Consider the following 22,849-nt stretch of genomic DNA (forward strand, 5'->3'; position numbering starts at 1 on the left):
ATATATATGTATGTATATACACACACACACACACACACACACACACACACACACACACACATATCAGGGGTCACTTTAACCAAATATTATCCATCATTGACCGTTTTTTTGATAACCCTCGGGATGATATGTAGCTTGTATTTTAACAAGCTAGTGCAGGTTTTCCAGATTATTAACAACAGACATACAATTTCACATTTGTTAAAATGGTTTTAATGCAGTCTGAAAAAACAGTAGTTTAAGATATGATATGAACCTGACTTTATACAAATAAGGAAAATATTTATTGTGTGAATGTTGTGTGAAACTCACCACAGAGGAAAGGACAAGGCCTTCATATATATTACTAAGTAAGATAGCATAATATTTCTTATGTGATTTTGAAATGATGTTCCCTGATAATAGTTCAGTGGGTTTTGCTGAAGATATGTTGACAGTGAATCACCATATTGGCTCAGACCTGATCATCAAGTGATCCTGTGTAACTATCAGTCTAGAGACACTTGATTTATCACTGATCTGTACAGTGTAATGGACAATTAGTGGATAATTAATCTTACCGTCATCCTCTACTGTAATGCAGTATGCAAATATACATTTCCAGTAGACTACAGAGGTAGGTAGAAAAGCATAAAACACTGCAATGAGTAAATGTTTTAGCAAATCATCAAAAGTAATGAAACCAACATGCCTGAGAAGAGTTATATCCAATGCAATCAAGTTAATTCCAAAACTTTTGTTAGTCATGGCAAGGCAAAGCAGGAACAAGAGTTGATGGTATTTTACAGTTAGGCTGAGAAGCAGTAATGACAAGGACACATTAACTCCTCTTCTGCATCACTCTGCTGTTGCTTCCTTCAGGAATTTTGGTCAAAATTCAAGTAGGTTATTAAAAGACATACGTTCAACATGTAAACATCATCAGTGCCCTTTTCAGTTTGGTCTTAAATATAAGACCAACAGGTGTGTAAAAGTAATACTTCTGTGCCCTCTAGAGGCTAAAACTGGTATTTAACAGGTACTGTAGCTCATGAGCTGATAATGTCTATTTGCCAACTTAAAGTAACCATTAACATGGTTCAGAAAACATGATTCACATGTGACAGATCCATTAAACTACAGGCAGAGGGTGGCTTTGTGGGGGTTGTGTTGCTTCAGTCACTTCTCTTTTTTTTTTTTTTTTTTTTTTTTTTTTTATTGATAAAGAAAAACAAGCAAGGTGCTTACAGAACAAGGACAAAAACAGTGTAGAACATTGAACAAGATAAACTGTGCTAGTTGTACGTGTGGTATTGTGTGGGTGGGTGAAGAAAAGTAAATAAATAAAACAAAAAAAAAAAAAAAAAAAAAAAAAAAGTCTCTTCATTCTCAGCTTTCCTGTGTTGGATGACGATGGAAGTCCCTCTTCCCACCTGTCTTACTGACCAGCTTTACATCCGTGATTATGATGTCATGACTCACTGCCTTGCACATGTCATAGATGGTGAGCGCTGCCACGGAAACGGCCGTCAGAGCCTCCATCTCAACTCCTGTCCTGCCTGTAGTGCGACAAGTTGCTGTGATGACAGCAGTGTTGCGCGGCTCATTGAGGTGAAAGTTGACAGAGGTGTGGTCTAACGGCAGCGGGTGGCAGAGAGGAATGAGGGCTGAAGTCTGCTTTGAAGCCATGATACCAGCCACCTGTGCTACAGTCAAGGCATCGCCTTTAGCTAGCTGGTTATCCTGGAGCAAACGGAAGGCAGTGGGACCCAAGATGACGGTGGCACAGGCAGTGGCCGTTCGACATGTGGGAACTTTTCTCCCAACATCCACCATGGTGGCCCGACCCTGGGCATCAGTATGTGTCAGCTGGGATGCGGTGATTTCATCTGGGTGAAGTTTGGAGACATTTGTGGCCTGATCACTCACAGTCTGTTTACGTTGGACGCAGTGGACATCGCTGGAACCTTGATTGTGGCAGAATCGAACACTGTGGTGTGTCAGATTTATTTTGGCATTCATTAGTAGTGTGCAAAAAACATGTGTTCCTGGGGTCCTGAGTAAGTGGCTCTTCAGAGCATTAAGACCCCTGGCTTGTGCGTATTTCAGACAGTCTTCATTAGTGTGGCTTGTTACATTTGTGCACATTGTAAAACTTCCAGTCTTAGTGTGACAGCTAGTGAAATTGAGACCATTACCAAACTCACAGGAGTGAAGGCGTGCTCCACTGTGGAGGCTAGCCATCACATCAGGTTTTCCTTTGCTGATATGTGTCTTAACACTGGTTCCTCTGCTCATTAAGGTTCTAGAGTGGGAATCATGGGCTGTCTGTGTGGTAGCAGTACAGTCTGGAAGGCACAACAATCCCTCTCTATTTAGGACTCTCCTCTTGCCTAAATGGCACATGTGGAGAGCTACTGCTAGAGAGAGGAACGTGTCATTTTTATTCTGGGAAACGCTCGGTAAGACCCTCTGGCTGTCTTGTAGCTTTGGCAGAGGCCTTTGGGATGTGGTCACTGTAGGGAAAAAAAGAGAACATTGTTAAAGATGCAAAATTAACATTTCCGATTTAAGTTTGTAATTGTTATTGATAGTGTAAATGTAGGCAAAAGATTGTGATCAAAAATCATGACTGAACAGAGTGTGAGAGACTTGTACGTACAGCCGTGCTACCCACCAATGAGGATCATAGGCCTGTTCTTCATCTGGGAGATACTGAACATGCCTGAGGGGAAAAGGAACAGTTGACATTCAAGTGGAACTTCAGATAACACAAAAATATGTGACAATGCTCCATAAATGATTTGTAAACACTTCTACCTGCATGTTGTTTCTTCTTTCTGCCCACAGCTGCTCCAATGATTTGCAGCAGCTCTTCATCAGATGCCCCAGAGCGCAAGACGTCTCTGAGGGACACCTCAGAGTTACCGAACAAACACACCTGAGAGACGACAGTCACGGAGGAGGATGGTGTGAGGATATTTAAACGTGTTAAATGTGCAGCCAAGCAATGTGGGAAAAAAAATAAAAAATGTGAAGCCCAACAAAGAACAACTGTAGCTTTACCTTGAGGTTTCCATCTGCGGTGATGCGTAAACGGTTGCAAGAGCCACAGAAATGTTCAGACATTGAGGTGATGAAGCCCACCTGACCTTTGAAGCCTGGCACTTTAAATGTCTATTAGGAAATACAGGAAAATTGTGTTTGAATAATGGCACTGAAACGTGTGGTTCCTACACTGGACTCTTGATCTTTTTCAGGAGATCAGGCCATAAATAAGGTTTGTCAGCTGATTGTAAATGTTGATACCAGCTTTGTGTTAGCTAAACAATGAATAGCTTGGTACCCCAGCAGTACAAAGGTGTCTCTTTGTGTTTGATGTTGTCTGGGTTGTCGGGGTGGAGCTGGACTCTTTGAACACAGTGTCAGAGAGGAGGATGCTGGCAAGAGTGGAGACCATCCTGGACAACTCATCTCACCCACTCCACAACACACTGGCCAGTCTAAGGAATACCTTTAGTAACAAACTCATCCTACCAAAATGTACCACAGAACGTCACAGGAGGTCATTCCTGCCTGTGGCCATCAAACTTTATAACTCCTCCCGCTGAGTGTCAGTCACTCACCTTTAACACTACAGATGCCGTTAATTTATTTGCAACCTCTTACCTCTGTATTTTGTGAATACTTGTGCAATATTGTTCTTTTACTTTAAATACATCTTACTTATTTTTATATATTTTTGTACAACTTTTATACTATTGTATTTGCTCTGTTAACTAGCAACTGTCACTTTATGGGAGCAACAGCAACAAAACAATTTCCTTGAAGCATTAATAAAGTATTCTGATTCTGATTGATTCTGATTGATAATATTTTAAAGAGTATTATTAGTCAACTTGTCAGAAGAGATAAATAACATCACAGAATTACTCTAAGTACACAGTTTACCAAAAAACAATAATGTACTAGCACAATCCTGGTTCGTTTTTCAGGATGCTAAATGCCTCCTCTTTGTCAGTGTCTTTTTCCTGACAGGAGAAAATGTGGTACAGTTGGAGCGGCTGACCTTGGCCGTGTCTGTGTGTCCGCCTTGAAGCATTTCCAGGTTGGGCCATCGCTGCCTGATGCAGTCCAACATCTCCTGGTAGCTCACCATCTTCTTAAAGTTCCATTTGTTTCCTGCGAAGAGGAAAGGAGAAGAGGCAGTGTGGTTAGCATCTTTCAACTCATCAACTTTTCAGTAAAAAAGTTCCCTTTCCATCGGCAGCAAGTCAGTACTGAACAAAGCATGAAATCGAACAGAAATGCTCAATTGTTTTACTTGATACTTTTGCAGGGTAGCTGAACAGTAAATGTTTAAATCAGCAACATCAATTTACATTCCTCTGTACGTCTAAATAATCTATAAATGAGACCTGTGCAGTAAGACACTGTGGTGGAAGGAGCACTCACCATCAAAAGGCATGTATTCAATGAAGCGCACCTCCAGAGGCTTCTTCTCTGTCAGCGCCACAAAATCTAACAGCTCATCCTCGTTGAGGCCTCGCATGACTACACAGTTGATCTGCAGAGGGCAGCACACAACAACAGGCCACTCATTACTAAGACGTACAATCCTTCTCCTCACAAACCTGTTATGTAACTGTGAGGCAGTCAAACCCAAGGCCACACAGGAACTGGATATTTTAGCAACCCACAGGAATCTGCACAATAAAGTGACTTACTGGAGATGTGTGGGCCAGTATTTAATTGCATTACACAGTAATAATAGTGGTTATACCTGACAGGTTAATACACTCATGCTGGGGTTAGTTAACTAACCTTTTAAAGGAGACACCTCCAGATCGGTGTTGTCTTGTTAACTTTATGAGTTAATAAAGCATGTAAAAGCTTAGAAAGTACAGAAATAGATTTCCTCCAAATCTGATCTCTCAGTCGTGTACTGTCTCATACAGCTGGAAATATAAGTCATTCACTGGGACAATATTTGTGACAGATGAACAGGACTTTGATGGAGTCTCTTGATTCTGGGCAAAAGGTCGTTCTCTACTGATATGCTTCTACTCAGATTATCTACCAACACAATATTTATTGGTTGTTATTCAGATCTATGTCTCGTTAAAATCTGTGGAAAAGCATGTTACAGCACATACTGGAATGTTTTCTCTGTAAATCAAAGGTTCATGTCCCAAAGCCATATATAATTCTATTCTTTATCCTGTCCACAAATCTCAGACTAGCAACCAGAAACCTGGGTGTATTTTGGGAAATGAACTCTCACAGTTGTTCTAAGCATTTTCCTTTTTTTAATAGTTTCTTTTACTGTGCTCTCCAGTAGGTTTTATCATTTCACACTGATTAGCTACGCTTTATAGCTTTATAATTTTATTATTTATTGTCATTTTCTTTGCATTTATTTTTTCACAGCACTCTGAGTGGCCTGATCGTATTTAGTTTCATTAGTATCCTATGTAAAGTACCCTATTATAAATATAGTGTATTATTAACTATACCCCTCTGACTCAAATGTGTGATAATACAGAAAAACACATGAGAGACACAAATGGGGGCTATGGGGAACTGGGATACACAGTGATAACTGTCATATTGCAAATGTCATCAGTTAATGTAACTGTTCCCTTCATTAACTGTGTGACTTATTGCTGAAATAACTAAATAAGTTGTAAGTAATCTGAATATGTAAGACTGACCACAGTACATTTGTCCAGCAATAAAAACTTACACATTTTTCATATTTCATGAAGATAAATAAATGAAAAAAGAAAAAACTACAAGAATAATCAGACACACAAAATAAAAAGATTAAAGGTGCAGTAGGCAACTTTTATAAAACTAACTTTCTGTCATATTTGCTGAAACTGACCCTATGTTCAAGTATAATTGCATGAAGCAGGTCATTTAAAAAAAAAAAATCGGCTCCTCTGGCCCCTCCTAGAGCCTGTAGCGCGATTTGCAAGACATCCACCGCTCCACATCCAGATGCACCAATCAGGTCCAGGGGTGTATCTAACAGAGTGTCAATCACTGCTCATGGACACGCATTTCATAGCGCCCTCCCCTCCCTCCACCACCTCGCACCACTTGTCCGTGGGCGTGTAGAAGGAGCCGGGACGTAATCCTCGTCTGAGGCCTGTGCCTCAGCTTCACTCTCAAACGTCTAACCACATCAACAGGTAGCGGTCATATATCTACCACATAGCAAATTGATAAATCTAAACTGTGGAATAAAACGCCACAATGAATGCTTCTAACTGTTACTGATAGCAAACATCACCGATGTAGGCTACTTTCAGAAACATCCTAACCTTGGTTTTGTCCTAAAGTTGAGTATTGCTAAATATTTTGACCTAAAATTATTTAGCAATAACGAAGGGTATTATAAAAACTATTTTGTTGTTGTTACGTCGGTGTGTTCCATGCTAGTTTGTTTACTCGCTCTCTCTCGGTTCTCTGCTCGTGCACAGTATTCCAGGGCCAATATGCACGCGCTCTATCGTGCACAGCTCTCCCTTGTGGGGGGAGGGGCTTGCGAGACCTTTTTATGGCTTTAGCGGAAAGTGGGGAGGGACTGAGAAGTTGTCGATGTTCAACTTTTGGCTAAGTCCTGGATCTTCGCAATCCTGCCTACTGCACCTTTAAGTAAAGAGAATGACGTCATTCTCTTTTTGCAGCTCTCAGTGTTTTTGTTCTTACCACCATATATACACTCTTGCAGAGTTTGTAATAAGCTATACTGTGAGACTTGCAAGTACAAGAATGTTTGAACAAATGAACAATGAACAAATTACCTTAACAGGATTGTAGCCCAATTCAATTGCCTTATCAATGCCCTCCATGACTTTGTGAAACCCTAGGAAAAAACAGATGGAAATGACAGAATGGTTACACTTGGTTAAGATATCCACATTTAGCATTTGCCAAATCAATCATATGGTGTCTTTGACTTCTGAAGTACCAAGGCAAATTTAATGCAGCGGCATGGTGAGGGGTGATGGGTGGATGAAGGTTGTAGGTAATAATGTACTGAACCACAGACATACACAGATCACAGCTGAGTGATGGGAATTCTGAAATATGGTACAAGCCTTTACACTAGAAGTTCTGTTTTATCTGGTCCCTGCTTTGTGACCTCTAACCTAGTCTGTAATTTTCCATAAGCCAGTGATAAACCACTGAAAATATCTAAAACTAATGCAACATTTACAGCACCAGGTTACGTTGACGCCGTTGCTATGCCGTAACCCCATAACCCTATGCAGTAGCCTACATCGCAGTCTGACGTGCACCTCTGAAGAATCGTCACTCTCATACACACCATCTAAGCAGATGTCTTCTCTAAGTTCTGTGCTGCAGTGATTTTATCTCCAACAGGAGTCACTCAGTTCCTCTTGACGTTGTGTGAAGTGCAGAGTGAAACTCAACACAGCAGGTCAGTCGCCGCCTAGTGTTTCGGTGGCGTAATTACAGAACAGTACAGACACACCAGTGCATAGGCATAAATGCTTTTGACGGTGTAACCCCCTACGCTGTAGATATGCACTCAACGTGCAGCGGTAGTAGAAATCAAGCTTAATCCCTAAACATGAGCCACAGCTTTGTAACAGCAAACTGCCAAGGTCACAATCACTTGCATTGGCTTGAGGAAGTGTTATCAAGAACTGTCATAGTAATTAAATGTCACGTGTTGTAGAAATCCTAAATAAGCTTAGTGAAAGCTTTTGTTTAGGCTAAAACTTTGTTATGCAGCCTTGAAACAATGACAAAAAACTATTTGTATTTGAGCGCTGGCTCAGATAACGTGCGTTTCTTTTTTTCCTCTCCTTCCTTATCTCAGCGAGTCCATCTTTGTCTGCCTTCTACAAGCCAGCCCCCCAGAGCTCCGACCTGCTGTCACCCTGCAGTCAACATGTGTTAAAGCTTACATCCTCCTTTTGTAACCTAGTGGGACGGATCCACCCCCATAACAAGCCAACTGATCTAGCCTGAGACAGAGAACAGGAACAACAGAATCAAATTAACATAATTTTCTACAGATATGAGCCGTATAAAGTCTGAAAGGCACAGTGAACAAAACACCAGTTGATTGGAATGTGATGAAGATATACCTTTAACCAGTAAAGATAATAACACAACTTGACTTCAGTGACCATCTATACATTTGCTTCATCACAAGACTCTTATACAGTAATTCATATTTAAGGTACAGCATCAACAATGACCATTTCCAAAATGATCTTCTACTTGTGTCCCTGTATTAATCTCTGACTTTTCCCATCATTGTATTATTACACTGTATGCTTCAATCACTTAGCCTTCATTCATGTCTTGCATCTGACATTACAGGTCAAATCACTTTTCCTACCTTTCCGCCGCACAATAAACTCAAACTTGGCAGGAACGAGTGAATCCAGGCTGATGTTAATCAGATCCAAGCCGGCGTCTTTCAGTTTAGGTAAAAGCCTGGCCAGGTTTATACCATTAGTTGTTACTGCAATAGTCTTCAGGCCCTCCAACTTCCTCAGTTCAGCTGTAGAGAGAACGCAAACAGAAAGAGGTGATGTAATGCGGGGACTTGTGTAGAATATTTACTGGAAATCGCTGGTTCTAGGTTCAAATTTAACATAAGTATAACAAGACGGTTTACTAAATGCCTTAATAGTGTTAATAATAATAATAATAATAATAAATTTTATTTATAAAGCACTTTACATCAAATATCTCAAATCCAGTTTAATCCCACCTTTAAAGGTGCAGTAGGCAACTTTTATAAAACTAACTTTCTGTCATATTTGCTGAAACTGACCCTATGTTCAAGTATAATTGCATGAAGCAGGTCATTTAAAAAAAAATTCGGCTCCTCTGGCCCCACCTAGTGCCTGTAGCGCGATTTGCAAGACATCCACCGCTCCACATCCAGATGCACCAATCAGGTCCAGGGGTGTATCTAACAGAGTGTCAATCACTGCTCATGGACACGCATTTCATAGCGCCCTCCCCTCCCTCCACCACCTCGACCTCGCCGTGGGCGTGTAGAAGGAGCTGGGATGTAATCCTCGTCTGAGGCCTATGCCTCAGCTTCACTCTCAAACGTCTAACCACATCAACAGGTAGCGGTCATATATCTACCACATAGCAAATTGATAAATCTAAACTGTGGAATAAAACGCCACAATGAATGCTTCTAACTGTTACTGATAGCAAACATCACCGATGTAGGCTACTTTCAGAAACATCCTAACCTTGGTTTTGTCCTAAAGTTGACTATTGCTAAATATTTTGACCTAAAGTGTACTTTAGGTCAAATTATTTAGCAATAACGAAGGGTATTATAAAAACTATTTTCTTGTTCTTACGTCGGTGTGTTCCATGCTAGTTTGTTTACTCGCTCTCTCTCCGTTCTCTGCTCGTGCACAGTATTCCAGGGCCAATATGCACGCGCTCTATCGTGCACAGCTCTCCCTTGTGGGGGAGGGGCTTGGGAGACCGTCTTGGGCTTTAGCGGAAAGTGGGGAGGGGCTGAGAAGTTGTCGATGTTCAAATTTTTTGGCTAAGTCCTGGATCTTCGCAATCTTTAAAGCTCCTACTCAACTGTATTAATACTACCACATCTATTTCTCCATTCATACGTGTGTATAAAAAACTAAGTATAACCTAAATAAATGAAAGACGAGCAGCTCAATGGAAAATACTTTCCATCTAAAAACAGCTGGTTTTAGATGCTAGGCTAAAGCCCATACTGCCACAGGATTTCTAGTTTGCAATGAATTATTTTTTTGCAGATGTCATGTTATAGATTCATTTACTAGCCAAGTATTTACCAGTAAATCATTCATTTGAAACTGGCTAGTTTCTAAGACTGTTCAAGGACTATACACACAATAACTATAGATTAAACAGTGGTGCAACCAAACCCAGGTGATGTAATCTGGTGAGCACCACTACATTAATTTAAAGATGGTATTCATGTAAAGAATCATTAATTGTGTTTAACACCAGTCACACCGCTCAAAACAACAAATACAGTTGATAAAGAGTGTGAATTCTGTTCAACTTATTCACGCCAGTAAACTTAAATATGGGAGTCATGTGAGGTCACAGTGTGGGCAGTAACATGACACATGGATAATTGCTGATTTGTCTTTATGCGGGGTCTGGCAACATATGATCCAAAGGCATGAGCCACTCATCACACCACAATGTTTTCTTCATTCATGTCTTGCTCTTACAAGCACTGTTCTCAGAGCGTGATACTTAGTGAGATTGCTACGGCTAATTTGCAAATCAGGCTGTAAAATTAAAACAACGCGATAATACATCATTAGACCAAGAACATGGCCGTGGTGTTACAAATTATTTTCCTTTTCACATGCCTTAAACTGAAGGCATCCATAGAAAATCACTTCTCCGTTCTCTATTCATTTCACTTTAGTTCTAGTCTAGACTAGTCTATTCTAGTTAACCATGCATGAGAGCCTTGGATAGCAGATGCTGAATCATTCCTCTGAAAAGACTGCCATCACATCCTCCACAGGTGTTCAAACTCAAAACAGAGCTAAACATTTTTCAAAAAGAAATTGCAAGCATTAGACATGATTAATGGTGCACCAATCACAAGGCACAACACATCTTGATACACATAGTAACCGACAATAGTGGCTGAAATAACCAGCGTGCTGAGTGAACGCGACAATTGCACTCTGCTCCACAACAAATTAACTGCGCTGAGCCCAGTTAGAGAGGGTGGTCTCAACCCGGTTGCAGTCGCTCTCCAGAGAGGTTCATTTGAAATGTAAACACACTATACCGACAGACCGATACGACTACCTGATATATAGCTGTTATATAACCAAGTAGTTGAGATGATGGGTATTTGGAAGAGTGCACACCCAACAGTGTGGCCTGCTGGACACCCAACAGAGGTGTGTGGCAGCAGCAGTGTGCGCTCTCAGCATAAATGCATAAACAGTGTTTTCTAAACAGATACTTGATCTAACTGAACATATTGTTCATACACAGAACACTAGTACATGAACCACAGAACCGCAATAAATGCAAATGCTCCATTATCTTGATTGCCTACACAGACCAAACCAAATATTACATGCAACATTCTAACAATATTGTAACAATCAATTCCTGAATCTGACCAAAATATAGGTGTAAAAGAATAAAAGTTTTGTACTAGTTCCTTACCGATGATATCCAGCACATCAGGTCTGATAAGGGGCTCCCCTCCAGTGAGGCGAATTTTGTCCACTCCCTCTCGTACAAACAGGCCAGCCAGGGTCAGCAGCTCAGAGGTGGACAGCACCTGGCCTCGGGGTGTGAGCTTTACTCCTTCTTCTGGCATGCAGTACTGACCTGAAGACGGGAAAGATCATATACCATTTGCCTACGTTAGAAGAGTTCACATATGTTCCACAAGTGGGATTCTAGTGAAAACTGAAAGCGTTCAAAAGTGTTTAAAGATTCATGACTGCATGTTGCATGGGTGTGACTATCATGTCGACAAAATCTGTCCATTCATACAGAAAAACCAAAATGAACCAGTACTCAAACCTTTGCAGTGATTTCTACTACAGTCCAGATCAGCTAGCCTTTCTAGACCTACTTAGATTGCATAGCCATTGATGTGTTCTTAGTGATAATTACTGATTTGGAGAAGCAGGACATTTAGAACTACAAAACGGTATTTCATTTATATGTTTGAGCAAAAAAAGAGGCCTTGAAATATAGCACGCCAAAGCTGTGAAAAAGCCTTGCCAGCAAGCCTAGTCTCATTGAATAATGTAGTTTATAGAGCTAACCCTGATGTCTACAAACATTCTAGATTCTCAGTAAAAGCAGTAGTCGTCGAGCATGTGGATGAGAACCAGGGGAAATAAACCAAGCGTGTAAGTTTAACTTCAAAATTACGAACAGAGAACAGCGACTCACAGCGGAGGTTGCACTTCTCAGTCAGGGAGATGCGCAGGTAGCTGTGCCTGCGGCCAAAGTTGTCGGTCAAGAACGCTGAAAAGGGTAGTATGCTGTCATCTCTTAGCCTCTCCTAGGGATAAAGGAAATAGGAATAAAACAACAACACATACTACAAATATGGATGGATGACGACAATGAAGTAAAAATATTTAAGAATACATGCAAAAATGCAACAGCCAAAATATATATTAAGGTAATCAAATGAAATTCCAGCCATGAATTTAATAATGTCCTTTTCCACAACAAATGTAATGTATGTATACAATGTATTAATTTAGCATTTTTATCTCATCCTCCACACAGCAGCACTGCTATACCTTGTTTTTACACTATTTTGCATCAAACACACCATCTCCCATGTTTCATGCTGATAAATGTGAGTTTTGGACAGAAACATACAATGTGCAATAAGTGTTTATAACTGTTTATTGCATTAGAATGTGCACTGCTGGCGTATAGCTTTGAATAGATAATAAAAATGTCTAAATTTCCCAGAGTAAAAAAAAATACAAGTGTTAGTACGAGGTAAAATCTGTGTTCCTTAACCAGAAAACACCTGAACCACATATAGCTCCTACAAGGGATGAAAGACTAGTGCCATGCTGTGAGTAAAATGCAGGGTGATCATTCAATTATTCGGAAGTGAATAAAAGTGAATAAAAGTATTAACACATCTAAAGGTTTGACTAAGCTAGTCACACTGAGTTGCACAAGGCTTCGTAAACACCTCCTGACCTTTGACTGTTGCCAGTGGGCTGCCGTTACAGAGTGCTAGAAGTTATCAGTGCAAAGGTGAACATGTGACTCGGAGTTGGACACACTCAGTTAGTGACAGAACACAACCAAATACTGAGTCCTCATTCATTCCTGTTTAACCCTAAATAGGATTCCCAAATGAACAAGAGTCAACAATATATCTATAAATATGTGACTTCAGGAAAATATCCTAATTCTGTAACACTGTTGCTGACAGTCCAAGTGCCTGTAAGATACAAAGAGTCTGCATACTTCACCTCTTAAATCTTTTGATTAAATAATAATATTAAACCATATTATTTACATATGGCATTATTACAATGTCACTGTGGATCTATTTAGCAGAAGAAGACAGATATGGTGGATTGCCTCAATGACTACTTTAGGTACTTTGTAATGAGATAACCGTCTTATGGGCCAAAGAAAATAAACCCTGCAACCCCCGTTTACTTCACAGCACTGGTATCCTTGTTTTTAACTTGTTATATTACCATTTAGCCCCTAACATGGTTAGCTAGTTTTGCCTGTAGTGGGCCCTAAACTGTACAGAGGTTGCGGCTACATTATAAACTAACACAACTTTAGTTACTAGGGGGCGTTAGGCACCGACTCCAGCCACTAGCCGGTGATTAGACACTGACAGCGGAAAACCTCAGCTTCAGGTTTAACTTGAAGCAGTTAGCACGGGGTAGGTATTACCTGTCTTGACCTGGTTTTCAGAGCTGCTGGGAAGTTGGAAGCAGCTGAAGTCGAGTCTCTGAGTTCTAGTTCATTTTCCTCGTGCGTAGCACTGGAGAACATACGCTGGACGTTCCCATTCACGCACTGTACGACGGGTCTCCTGAAATGAGTTAAACAGCTATGCCTGACAAACAAGCGGCAACACCTGCTAGCATGAGTAGCCATAATATTATTATGTGAGTTGCTGTCTGCGGAGCTTCTGAGTGAACCGCTGTGCTGCAAAACATGTCAGTTGCAGTTAACTCGAACACTGGGAGGGGAGTATCAGGGGCGGGGACACGTCGGCCAACCAACGACGCTGGTCTGTGTACGGACGTAAGGACGTCCTGGTGCACGCTGGGTAATATAGTCTGAGGAGTTAAAGAGTTGGCTTTAGTCACTTATTCCACGGAAACCATCTAGAAAACGATTGTTGTGGCACTTCTTCGGTTGAATAATCTTTTTTTTTCAATAATAAATAGCTTTTAATTTATTAAATGGTTCACCAGAAATGACTCATGTCTCTGTAGTAGTTGTAGTCCTGGGATATCTGCCAGACTTGTCTATGCAGGGTTTCAGTCTTGCATAGTTTTGGAATTTATTGTGTTGCAAGTGCCTCACCCATGCACACAGACAGCTGTGCATGATCGATCTCCATTTAGAGTATCTGCCAACAAATCACTTTTTTTGTAATCCTTCCACGATCCTCCAGTAGTATGATGTGTGTAGAATAACCAAACATCGCTGCTGATATGTTTAGAAGGGGTGTTCAGTTTTATTGTCTTTTTCTCTGTCTTACTAATACATTCTAAGCTGTTACCTGTCTCATATTACCAAAAAAAAATAAGAAAAACTGAATGCCTAATGTTTCGTTTGCACATTTCGCACAATAGCCTGCTGGGAATATGACTCACACATTCTCAGGTAAAACACACACATACAAACACATTTGATAATGCAGTACATTACAGCAAATAACGTGACACACAGTTTCCCTTGGGCCTTACCTCTCAAACTGATCTTCTGACCAGCCCTACTACTTATCATATGACAAACAACGTGGGTCACACGATCTCATTAGAGCTTGCTCTATCCATTGTTGAAAAACAGCAAGCACACTTTTTCACTTTCCATTCCACATAAATTGAACAATAATTGAAATCATCTTTACATAACACACAGGAACAATACATTTGCGATAGTGACTGTTCACTATCACACTCTTTTCTCCTCCATGGTGGCTGGGCAGTAAGAGGAATCTACTTAAGAGAACCTGCAGTATTTCAATATCCCACAGAAAAATATTAATGAATAAGATTGTGCAAGCAGTTTTGAAAAGTGATGGATTACATGTCACACCCACCCTCAGTGGATATTTGCTAATATTAAGCAATTGGATGGTTGAAAATGATAAGCTATGAGTAACAGATAAATAGTTAATAATCAGCTAAATGTACACCAGACGTACCTGAACACTCAAACAAAAGGTTGAAATACAGATACATATGAGAAATACCTCTATATTTTTAGTATTCTTTTTACAGTTGCTTCAAAGTGAAGGGGAATTGGGACAATCTGCTACGGCTATAGGATAGGGACCCCTGGACCTACTGTATGTCTTGCTATGTGGATCACCACGTTTGTCTCACTGAAAGGAGAGGCAATGGATACTTTAGCCACTAGATGGAGACGCAGCCTTGAATTTATTTTTTGGATTTTACAAAGAACTTAGGAAGAGAAATACACCAATCAGACACAAAATTAAAACCACTGACAGGAAAAGTAAATAACATTGACCATCTTGTGACAATGCAGTGTCCTACCGGCAAACCTTTGGACCTGGCATTCATGTGTGTCATCTGTTACTTAGACATGTAGCACCCACCTAGACCAGACCAGGCACCCCCAACCCATATCAATGACACTCCTTTTTTTTTTAAAACTTTATTTTTTTCTGAGTTTTTGACAGTAAATAATACAATGAACATGTAAATAAAGGAGGAAAAATGAAAATAATAATAATAATAAAATAAAAAATAATAGATATGTACACATATGCCCATGCACCAGACAACATAATTGTAGGCATAATCTCACATACATAATTGCACATTAACACATGTGCACAATCATAACAACAAGACATGAGAGAACAGTGGGGTTGCGAGCTGATCGCCACTAGTTACAGCAATATGGTTATTGCTTCTCTTAACCAAAATATAGAGAGCATTAAAGTAGGTTATCACTGCCCTTTGTAATATAGGTGTTCCATTTTTCCCAGAGGACTTCACCTTTGTCTCTCTGTAATCTAAGACTAAAAGTCAATAGTTCCATAGTTTGGATCTCTTTAATTATGGCTTTCCACTGGTTAACCGTGGGAGGTTCAGTATTGAGCCATCTCCTTGTTATGGCCTTTTTACTCGCTGCCATGAAGATTTTTAAGAGGTATCTGTCTCTCCTTGGTAGTGCAATGTTAATATTACCCAGATAGAATGATAAACAAGTAAAATTAAAATTATACTGCAAGACCTCTCTAGTTATGCCCTCGACCCCTTCCCAGAATGATTTAAGAATCGGGCAGCTCCAGAATATGTGTGTATGATCCGTCTCGCTGTGTCCACATCCTCTCCAACATGTTGATTGCAGTCCTATTTGTTTAGACCTTTGCTTTGGAGTTATAAAGAATCTCATACAATTTTTCCAGGAGAAATCTCTCCATCGCTGTGAGGCTGTAGTGGTGATTTGTGTATCAATTATATTTGTCCAGTCTTCAGAAGTAATCACAATTTCCAATTCTTTTTCCCATTTCGCCTTAATATAGTTTGTTGAGTGGCCTCTTAGTTCAACTATATGTCCGTATAGTTCTCCAATGATCTTCCTGGACAGTTTTGCATTATAGGCTTTGATAAACATTTTAGTAATACTTGATATGTTGTCCTGTATGAGGCCTTTAATGTCCTTATCAAAGTAGTGTCTGAGTTGAAGATACCTATAGAAATCCTGCCGAGCAAGGCCATATCTGTCTGAAATGGATTTGAAGTCCATGAAATCCTGGTTTTCAATCAGCAAACACAGTGTGGAGAGTCCTTTTCTGGCCCATTGAATGAAGCCTCCATCACTCATACCTGGTTTGAAGTCTGGGTCGTGGGTTGGCCACATTAAAATTCGAATTTCTTTCTGGATGTTAAGCTGTTTCACCAGGCTGAACCAGAGTTCTATAGAAAATTTAACCCACTGGCTCTGGATATCATATTGTTTAGCCAACGTTGGGCTCCCTAATAAGCTCTGTATAGGTCTATCTAACAGAGACACCTCCACCTCTTTCCATTTTGCAAAATAGCCTATATTACACCAGAGCAACAGTGGTCTCACCTGTGCTGCTAAATAGTAATCTTTAAGCCTTGGTAAGCCCATCCCCCCCTTACACTTTGGCAGCTGTAAAGTTTTATATCTCACCCTGGGGGCTTTGCCATTCCAGATAAAGCGGGATATCATCTTGTCCCATTCTCTAAATTGACTATCAGGGACACAAATGGGTAAGGACTGGAACAAATAAAGTAATCTGGGTAAAATGTTAGTCTTTATTGTCAAAATTCTGCTACCAAGTTCTAGAGGCAGGAGAGCCCATCTGTCTAAATCCTCCTTTATCTGGGAGTTAATACCTACATAATTTTCCAGAAATAACTGTGTTAAGTCCTTTGTTAGTTTAACACCCAGGTATTTAATAGAAGTAGAATCCCAGTTGAACTTATACTCATTTATAAGGGCTGATGATGGCACAAAATTAAACGTCAATGCTTGTGTTTTACTAACATTAAGGGTGTAGCCTGACAGGTTTCCGTACATCTGCAAGAGATCCATTAATCTTGGTAACCCTGACTCTGGATTCTTTAGGCTGACCAGGACGTCATCCGCATAAAGACATATTTTGTGTTCTGTGTCTTTTATTGTAATGCCCTCCAGGTCGGGACTCTGTCTTACAGCTTGGGCAAGGGGTTCAATAAAAAGATTGAAGAGCACTGGGCTGGCTGGGCAGCCCTGGCGACAGCCGCGGTGCAGGTAGATAGTTCCTGACAGGCTCCCGTTTACCTTAATTCTGGCTATTGGGGATGTATATAGTGTTTTAATACCTTTAATAAATTTCTCATGAAAGCCAAATTTTTCCATGACTGTATAAAGAAATCCCCACCCCACCGAATCAAATGCTTTCTCTGCGTCCAGACTCAGTAAGATAGCTCTGATTTTATCCTTTTTTATATGTTCAATAATGTGAAGGGACCTCCGTATATTGTCTTGGGTTTGTCTACCTTTGATAAACCCGGTTTGATCTTCATCAATCAGAGAAGGTATGACTTCCTCCATCCTTTTGGTTAAGATGGTTGCGTATAATTTATAATCTTGGTTTAGGACACTGACAGGTCTGTAGGATCCGCATTCCTTCGGATCCTTACCCTCTTTTGGAATCACTGAAATGATTGCCTCCCTCCAGGATGGAGGGAGGACTCCTTCCTTCAAGGTGTAATTAAAGCTTTTATGTAGTATTGGTATTAATTGTTCCCTCAGCGATTTATACCATTCTCCTGGAAATCCATCTGTCCCTGGAGACTTGGAGGATTTTAGGGAGGAGATCGCCTTATCAATTTCTTCAATAGTTATTTCCTTTATTAAATTTTCGTTTTGCAACCTCCCCAGGGAGGGAAGGTCCAGTTGGCACAGGAACTCCTCTACTTTATCCAGGTCATACGGTGTGGGTTGGGTATACAGGGTTTGGTAAAATTTCTCAAATGCTTTCCGTATGCCTTCTAGTTTACATGTAACCGCTTTGGTGGTGGGATCCCTAATCTTGTAGACTGTATTTTCTAATTGCTGTTTTCGCAGCCTCCAGGCTAGCAGCTTGGATGCTTTGGAGCCTGCCTCGTAGTATCTCTGTTTTGTAAATCGGAGATTTTTCTCTATTTCGTCGCAGTAAATCTTGTCTATTTCTTGTTTGAGTGGTCTCATCTGTGTGAGTAATTGTGGATCCTTACTCTTAATGTGTTGTTGTTCCAGTTCTGATAGCTGTTTCCGTAGGTCTAAGAGTTTCTGAGTTTTCATTTTTTTCATAAATGCGGATTCTGATATAATTTTCCCCCGCAGGACTGCTTTAGCGGCGTCCCACAACATCACTGGATTCACACTCCCATTATCATTATAATCCAAATATGTTTTTAATTCTTTTTTTATTTTCTCTTTAAACTCTGGGTTATTTAACAAGCTTACATTTAACCTCCACGTTGTCATTTTAGGGCTAGCATCTAGATGTAATTTTAAATGGACACCTGAATGATCTGATATATCTCTCTGGTTTATCTCACATTCCTTTAGCCTGTGCCTCTCTGAGTTATGCATAAATAGATAATCAATTCTTGAATATGCATTGTGACGGTTTGAGTAGAAAGTAAATTGTCTATCTTGGTGGTGGAGGTCCCTCCAAACATCTATCAGTCCCATATCTAGAATTCTTTTTTTAATCCATCTTTCAATGGGGGTGGATTTCCTTTTTTGATTAGTTGTGTCCAACTTTGGGTTCAAAATTATGTTAAAGTCACCTGCACAGATTAAGACTCCATCTGACCGGAATGCGATTAAGTCAAATATCTTTTTGTAAAATGTTTTATTGCTGCCTGGGGGCGCATACACATTCAATAGAGTCACGTCCTTGTCGTCTAATTTGCCCTTCACCATAATAAACCTGCCCTCCTTGTCTTTAATCTCTGACTGGAGTACAAAATGAACCTTATTAGGCATCAGAATAGCCACGCCCCTCTTGCGTCCTGTTCTAAAGGATGAGTAATAAGTATGTCTAAAACCCATTTTCTTTATCTTTTCGTGTTCCTGATCTGTTAGATGGGTTTCTTGGCAGAATATAATTTGTGCCTTTTCCCTTTTAATTTTGGACATCACTTTACTTCGCTTGACAGGAGTGGACAAACCATTGACATTTAGGGTGATAACCTTAAGTTCTTTGTTACTCATCTATAAACCAACATTCACCTAGACACTCGCTCACTTCCCCTGAGAACAACCAGCCATGAACAGTAGAAACAGAACAATCACAACAACAGAACGTGATAATGAACAAGAAATGGTCTTCCACGGAAGAGGTTTTTCCTGGACCTCTTATGTAGGGGGATGTTACAGCCGCTAAGTTGTGGGGCCCCCTCAAGTCATTTGTGTGGGTGGCTGTCATTCAAACACGACCAACCGACTGCCATATTCTGAAATTAAAGTACTATAAAAGTCTTGGCCTGTAGTAAGTAATAAAGTAAATAATGAATAATAAAGGACACTGAATGTGAAGTTAACCTTTAAGGGGTGAGGTAGGACCGAGCCAGCAATACCACTGGCATCAACAGACTGGTATTCAGTGGGTCATCTACTCGCATTGAAGGGAAGTGTGCTCAATAGTACACTTAATCACGATTACTGAACCCTTTATGATTTTAAAGCAGTGTAGAAGTGCACACATCATTCAAAAAAGAGGGGGTGGGGTAAACAAAAAATCTATGTATATTCAAATAGACTGAGAGGTGCAGCCTACCGTCTCTACTCAGTGACAAATAATAAGGATGGAAACGTCATCAGGAGGTCAGGTAGGCTGACGTTATGATGGGTCGATATCTATTAACAGTCCTCGGCGTCTGTTTCGGTCCCAGGTTGAAACCCGCGGAGCTTGTCCCGGATCCTTTGTTGGTATTCCCTGCCGTCTCCGCGCCGGGGACGTTTCACCTGTTCCCAGCTGAAGCGGGGCCGCGCCGTCTCCCTCTGTCCGCCCCCGGGCCTTGGTGGGATCGGGAACCCCTTTGCTCGTAGGTCATCTCCGGCTTGGTCCGCGCTGTCATATGTGACTGTCCCCGAGTCCAGGAAAACACGCATTTTGGTCATCGGTGTGCGGAACTTGATTCCCTTTTCTTTCAGCACTTTTTTGATCGGCAGGTATTCCCTCCTTTTATCCATAACAGCTGCTGCGTAGTCGTGGTCAAAAAACACTCTGTTCCCGTCCACCGTAATGTTTTTTTTCCAGGCCGCGCTGATAATTCTCTCTTTGGTTGTGTATTTCAGGAATCTAACAATCGTTGATCTCGGGGGTCCGTTGTCAGCTGATTTCGGTCCGAGGGCTCTGTGTGCGCGCTCAATACCAAGTTCGTTTGGGCCGGTACCCTCACCCAATTCAGTCTGAATGAGGTTTTCCACAAAGCGGATCATGGAGGTGCCCTCGGCTCCTTCTTTTATGCCGTAGATTCGTATGTTGTTACGTCGGGAGTGCCCCTCGAGTTCCGTCAGTTTGGATTTCAGTTGAAATTGAGCTTTCTGCATCTGGTTCAAAGTTTCGTTGACTTCCATACTGAATGTTTCCACCTCTCCTACCCGTTGCTCGGCTTCCCCCAGTCTCTGCGACACCACTTCAATTTTGTTCACGGTCTCCTCCATCTTCAGGTTGATTTCTGACCTCATTTCGCCCAGTTGTTTCTTAATATCATCTTGAATATTTCTCCGGAAATCTAAAAGCTGTTTGGAGATATTATTCTCCAGCTCAGATGTAGCATTAGCCATGGCTTCACTTATAGCCTTACGTATGGAGGCTAATGAGGCCGTCTCACCTAGCATAGCCTCGTCGCCCCCGCCCGCGTTTTCCATGTCAGTTTCCTTTTTTTTGCTCCTCAACGACATACTAGGGCCACGTTCGTCTCCCCCCAACATTACTGTTTATTATTAAGCTCTTGCAAGAGTATTCTCCTGTGTTATGTGGGGGTTTGCAGCAGTTCGGTCCGGAGCAAAGTTTTCACGCAGCCATTCCCACACTCGTGCCACCGGAAGTCATCAATGACACTCCTTGATGGCAGCAGCCATCCCCAGCAGGATGCAGCCTGACACAGGCACACACACACAAAAACGTTTTAGGAACAACTAAAAAAAAACATGAAGAACAGCACAAGGTGTTGACCTGGCCACACAGCATAATCAGCTCAGCTCATACTGATATAAAATGACAGACTGCCACTGTTTACATCAGAAGGATTTAAAATATCTATAAATGTCTATAACATTTTGGCAAATGGAACTGGAGAGTAGTCTTTTCTTTATCAGTTTGGTGCTCTTTGACACCCCAGATGTGTGAAAAAGAATAACTCTCTTCCAAAGCTATAAATAGAGAACCAACTGTTGGATCTGCAGACTGTTTTCTGTTTCCTGATGAGGGGTATTGTAGTCTAATCAAGACACATTTGGACCAAAATGCTTTTTGTATGGAAGGTATATTTTTGTAACAGTCCTGCTGAGTTCAGCCTTGCCAGTAAGTGTCTATTTCTACAATATGTACTTCTACACTGAAGCATAGCTAAGTGTGAAAATATTGTGCACAACATGCTGCTCTCAAACCGTTTACAGAGATCTGTGTTATGAATTCTGCGCTGTACCAAGAAAGGAATATATGCTAAATCAAATATGCATATGTACATTTTCACAAAGTAATTTTTTTATGATGGCAATTTGCATACTCCAGAATGTTATGAAGAGTGATGAGATGAATTGAATTAATTGCAAAGGCTCTCTTTGCCATTAAAATGATCTTAATCTCCCCCCAAAAACATTTCCACTGCATTTCAGCCCTGCCACAAAAGGACCAGCTGACATCATGTCAGTGATTTTCTTGTTAACACAGGTGAGAGTGCTGACAAAGACAAGGCTGGAGATCACTTTGTCATGCTGACTGAGTTAGAATGACAGACTGGAAGCTTTAAAAGCAGAGTGGTGCTTGAAATCATCTGCACGCACAGTGAGTCGAAGACTTTTGGTGGATGGCCTGGTGACAAAGGGCAGCAAAGAAGCCACTTCTGTCCAGGAAAAACGTCAGGGACAGACTGATTTTCTGCAAAAGGTACAGGGATTGGACTGCTGAGAACTGGGGTAAAGTCATTTTCTCTGATGAATCCCCTTTCCAATTGTTTGGGGCATCTGGAAAAAAGCTTGTCCGGAGAAGAAAAGTTGAACACTACCATCAGTCCTGTGTCATGCCAGCGGTAAAGCATCCTGAGACCATTCATGTGTGGGGTTGCTTCTCAGCCAGAGGAGTGGGCTCTCTCACAATTTTGTCTAAGAACACAGCAATGAATAAAGAATGGTACCTAAACATCCTCTGCGAGCAACTTCTCCCAATCATCCAAGAACAGTTTGGTGACAAACAATGCCTTTTCTGGTATGATGGAGCCACTTTCCATAAGGCAAAAGTGATAGCTAAGTGGGATAACATAAAAATGTCGAAATCTTGGGTCCATGGCCAGGAAACTCCCAAGACCTTAATCCCATTGAGAACCTGTGGTCAATCCTCAAGAGGCAGGTGGACAAACAAAAA

General features: G+C 40.9%; 1 protein-coding gene across 4 annotated transcripts; it reads right to left on the reverse strand.

Annotated features, from left to right (window-relative positions):
• Positions 1 to 65: 65 nt before the first annotated feature.
• On the reverse strand, positions 66 to 13,713 carry mocs1 (molybdenum cofactor synthesis 1). Of its 4 annotated transcripts, none has more exons than XM_084568761.1 (11): positions 13,438 to 13,713; positions 11,941 to 12,052; positions 11,197 to 11,364; positions 8,366 to 8,530; positions 6,792 to 6,853; positions 4,435 to 4,546; positions 4,049 to 4,161; positions 3,046 to 3,156; positions 2,800 to 2,920; positions 2,657 to 2,704; positions 66 to 2,495 (listed from the first exon to the last, which is right to left on the reverse strand). In XM_084568761.1, the coding sequence occupies exons 1-11, from the start codon at positions 13,642 to 13,644 to the stop codon at positions 1,369 to 1,371; spliced, it is 2,346 nt and encodes a 781-aa protein (XP_084424887.1). In that variant the 5' UTR covers positions 13,645 to 13,713; the 3' UTR covers positions 66 to 1,368. The 4 variants fall into 4 exon arrangements, with proteins under 4 accessions (XP_084424887.1, XP_084424890.1, XP_084424889.1 ...); XM_084568764.1 differs by having other exon boundaries at positions 2,369 to 2,495; positions 2,642 to 2,704; XM_084568763.1 differs by having other exon boundaries at positions 2,369 to 2,495; positions 2,642 to 2,920.
• Between the last annotated feature and the right edge of the window lie 9,136 nt (positions 13,714 to 22,849).

Source organism: Chelon labrosus, assembly GCF_963514085.1.
Source record: "Chelon labrosus genome assembly, chromosome: 20".
In the NCBI taxonomy this organism is placed as follows: Eukaryota; Metazoa; Chordata; class Actinopteri; order Mugiliformes; family Mugilidae; genus Chelon; species Chelon labrosus.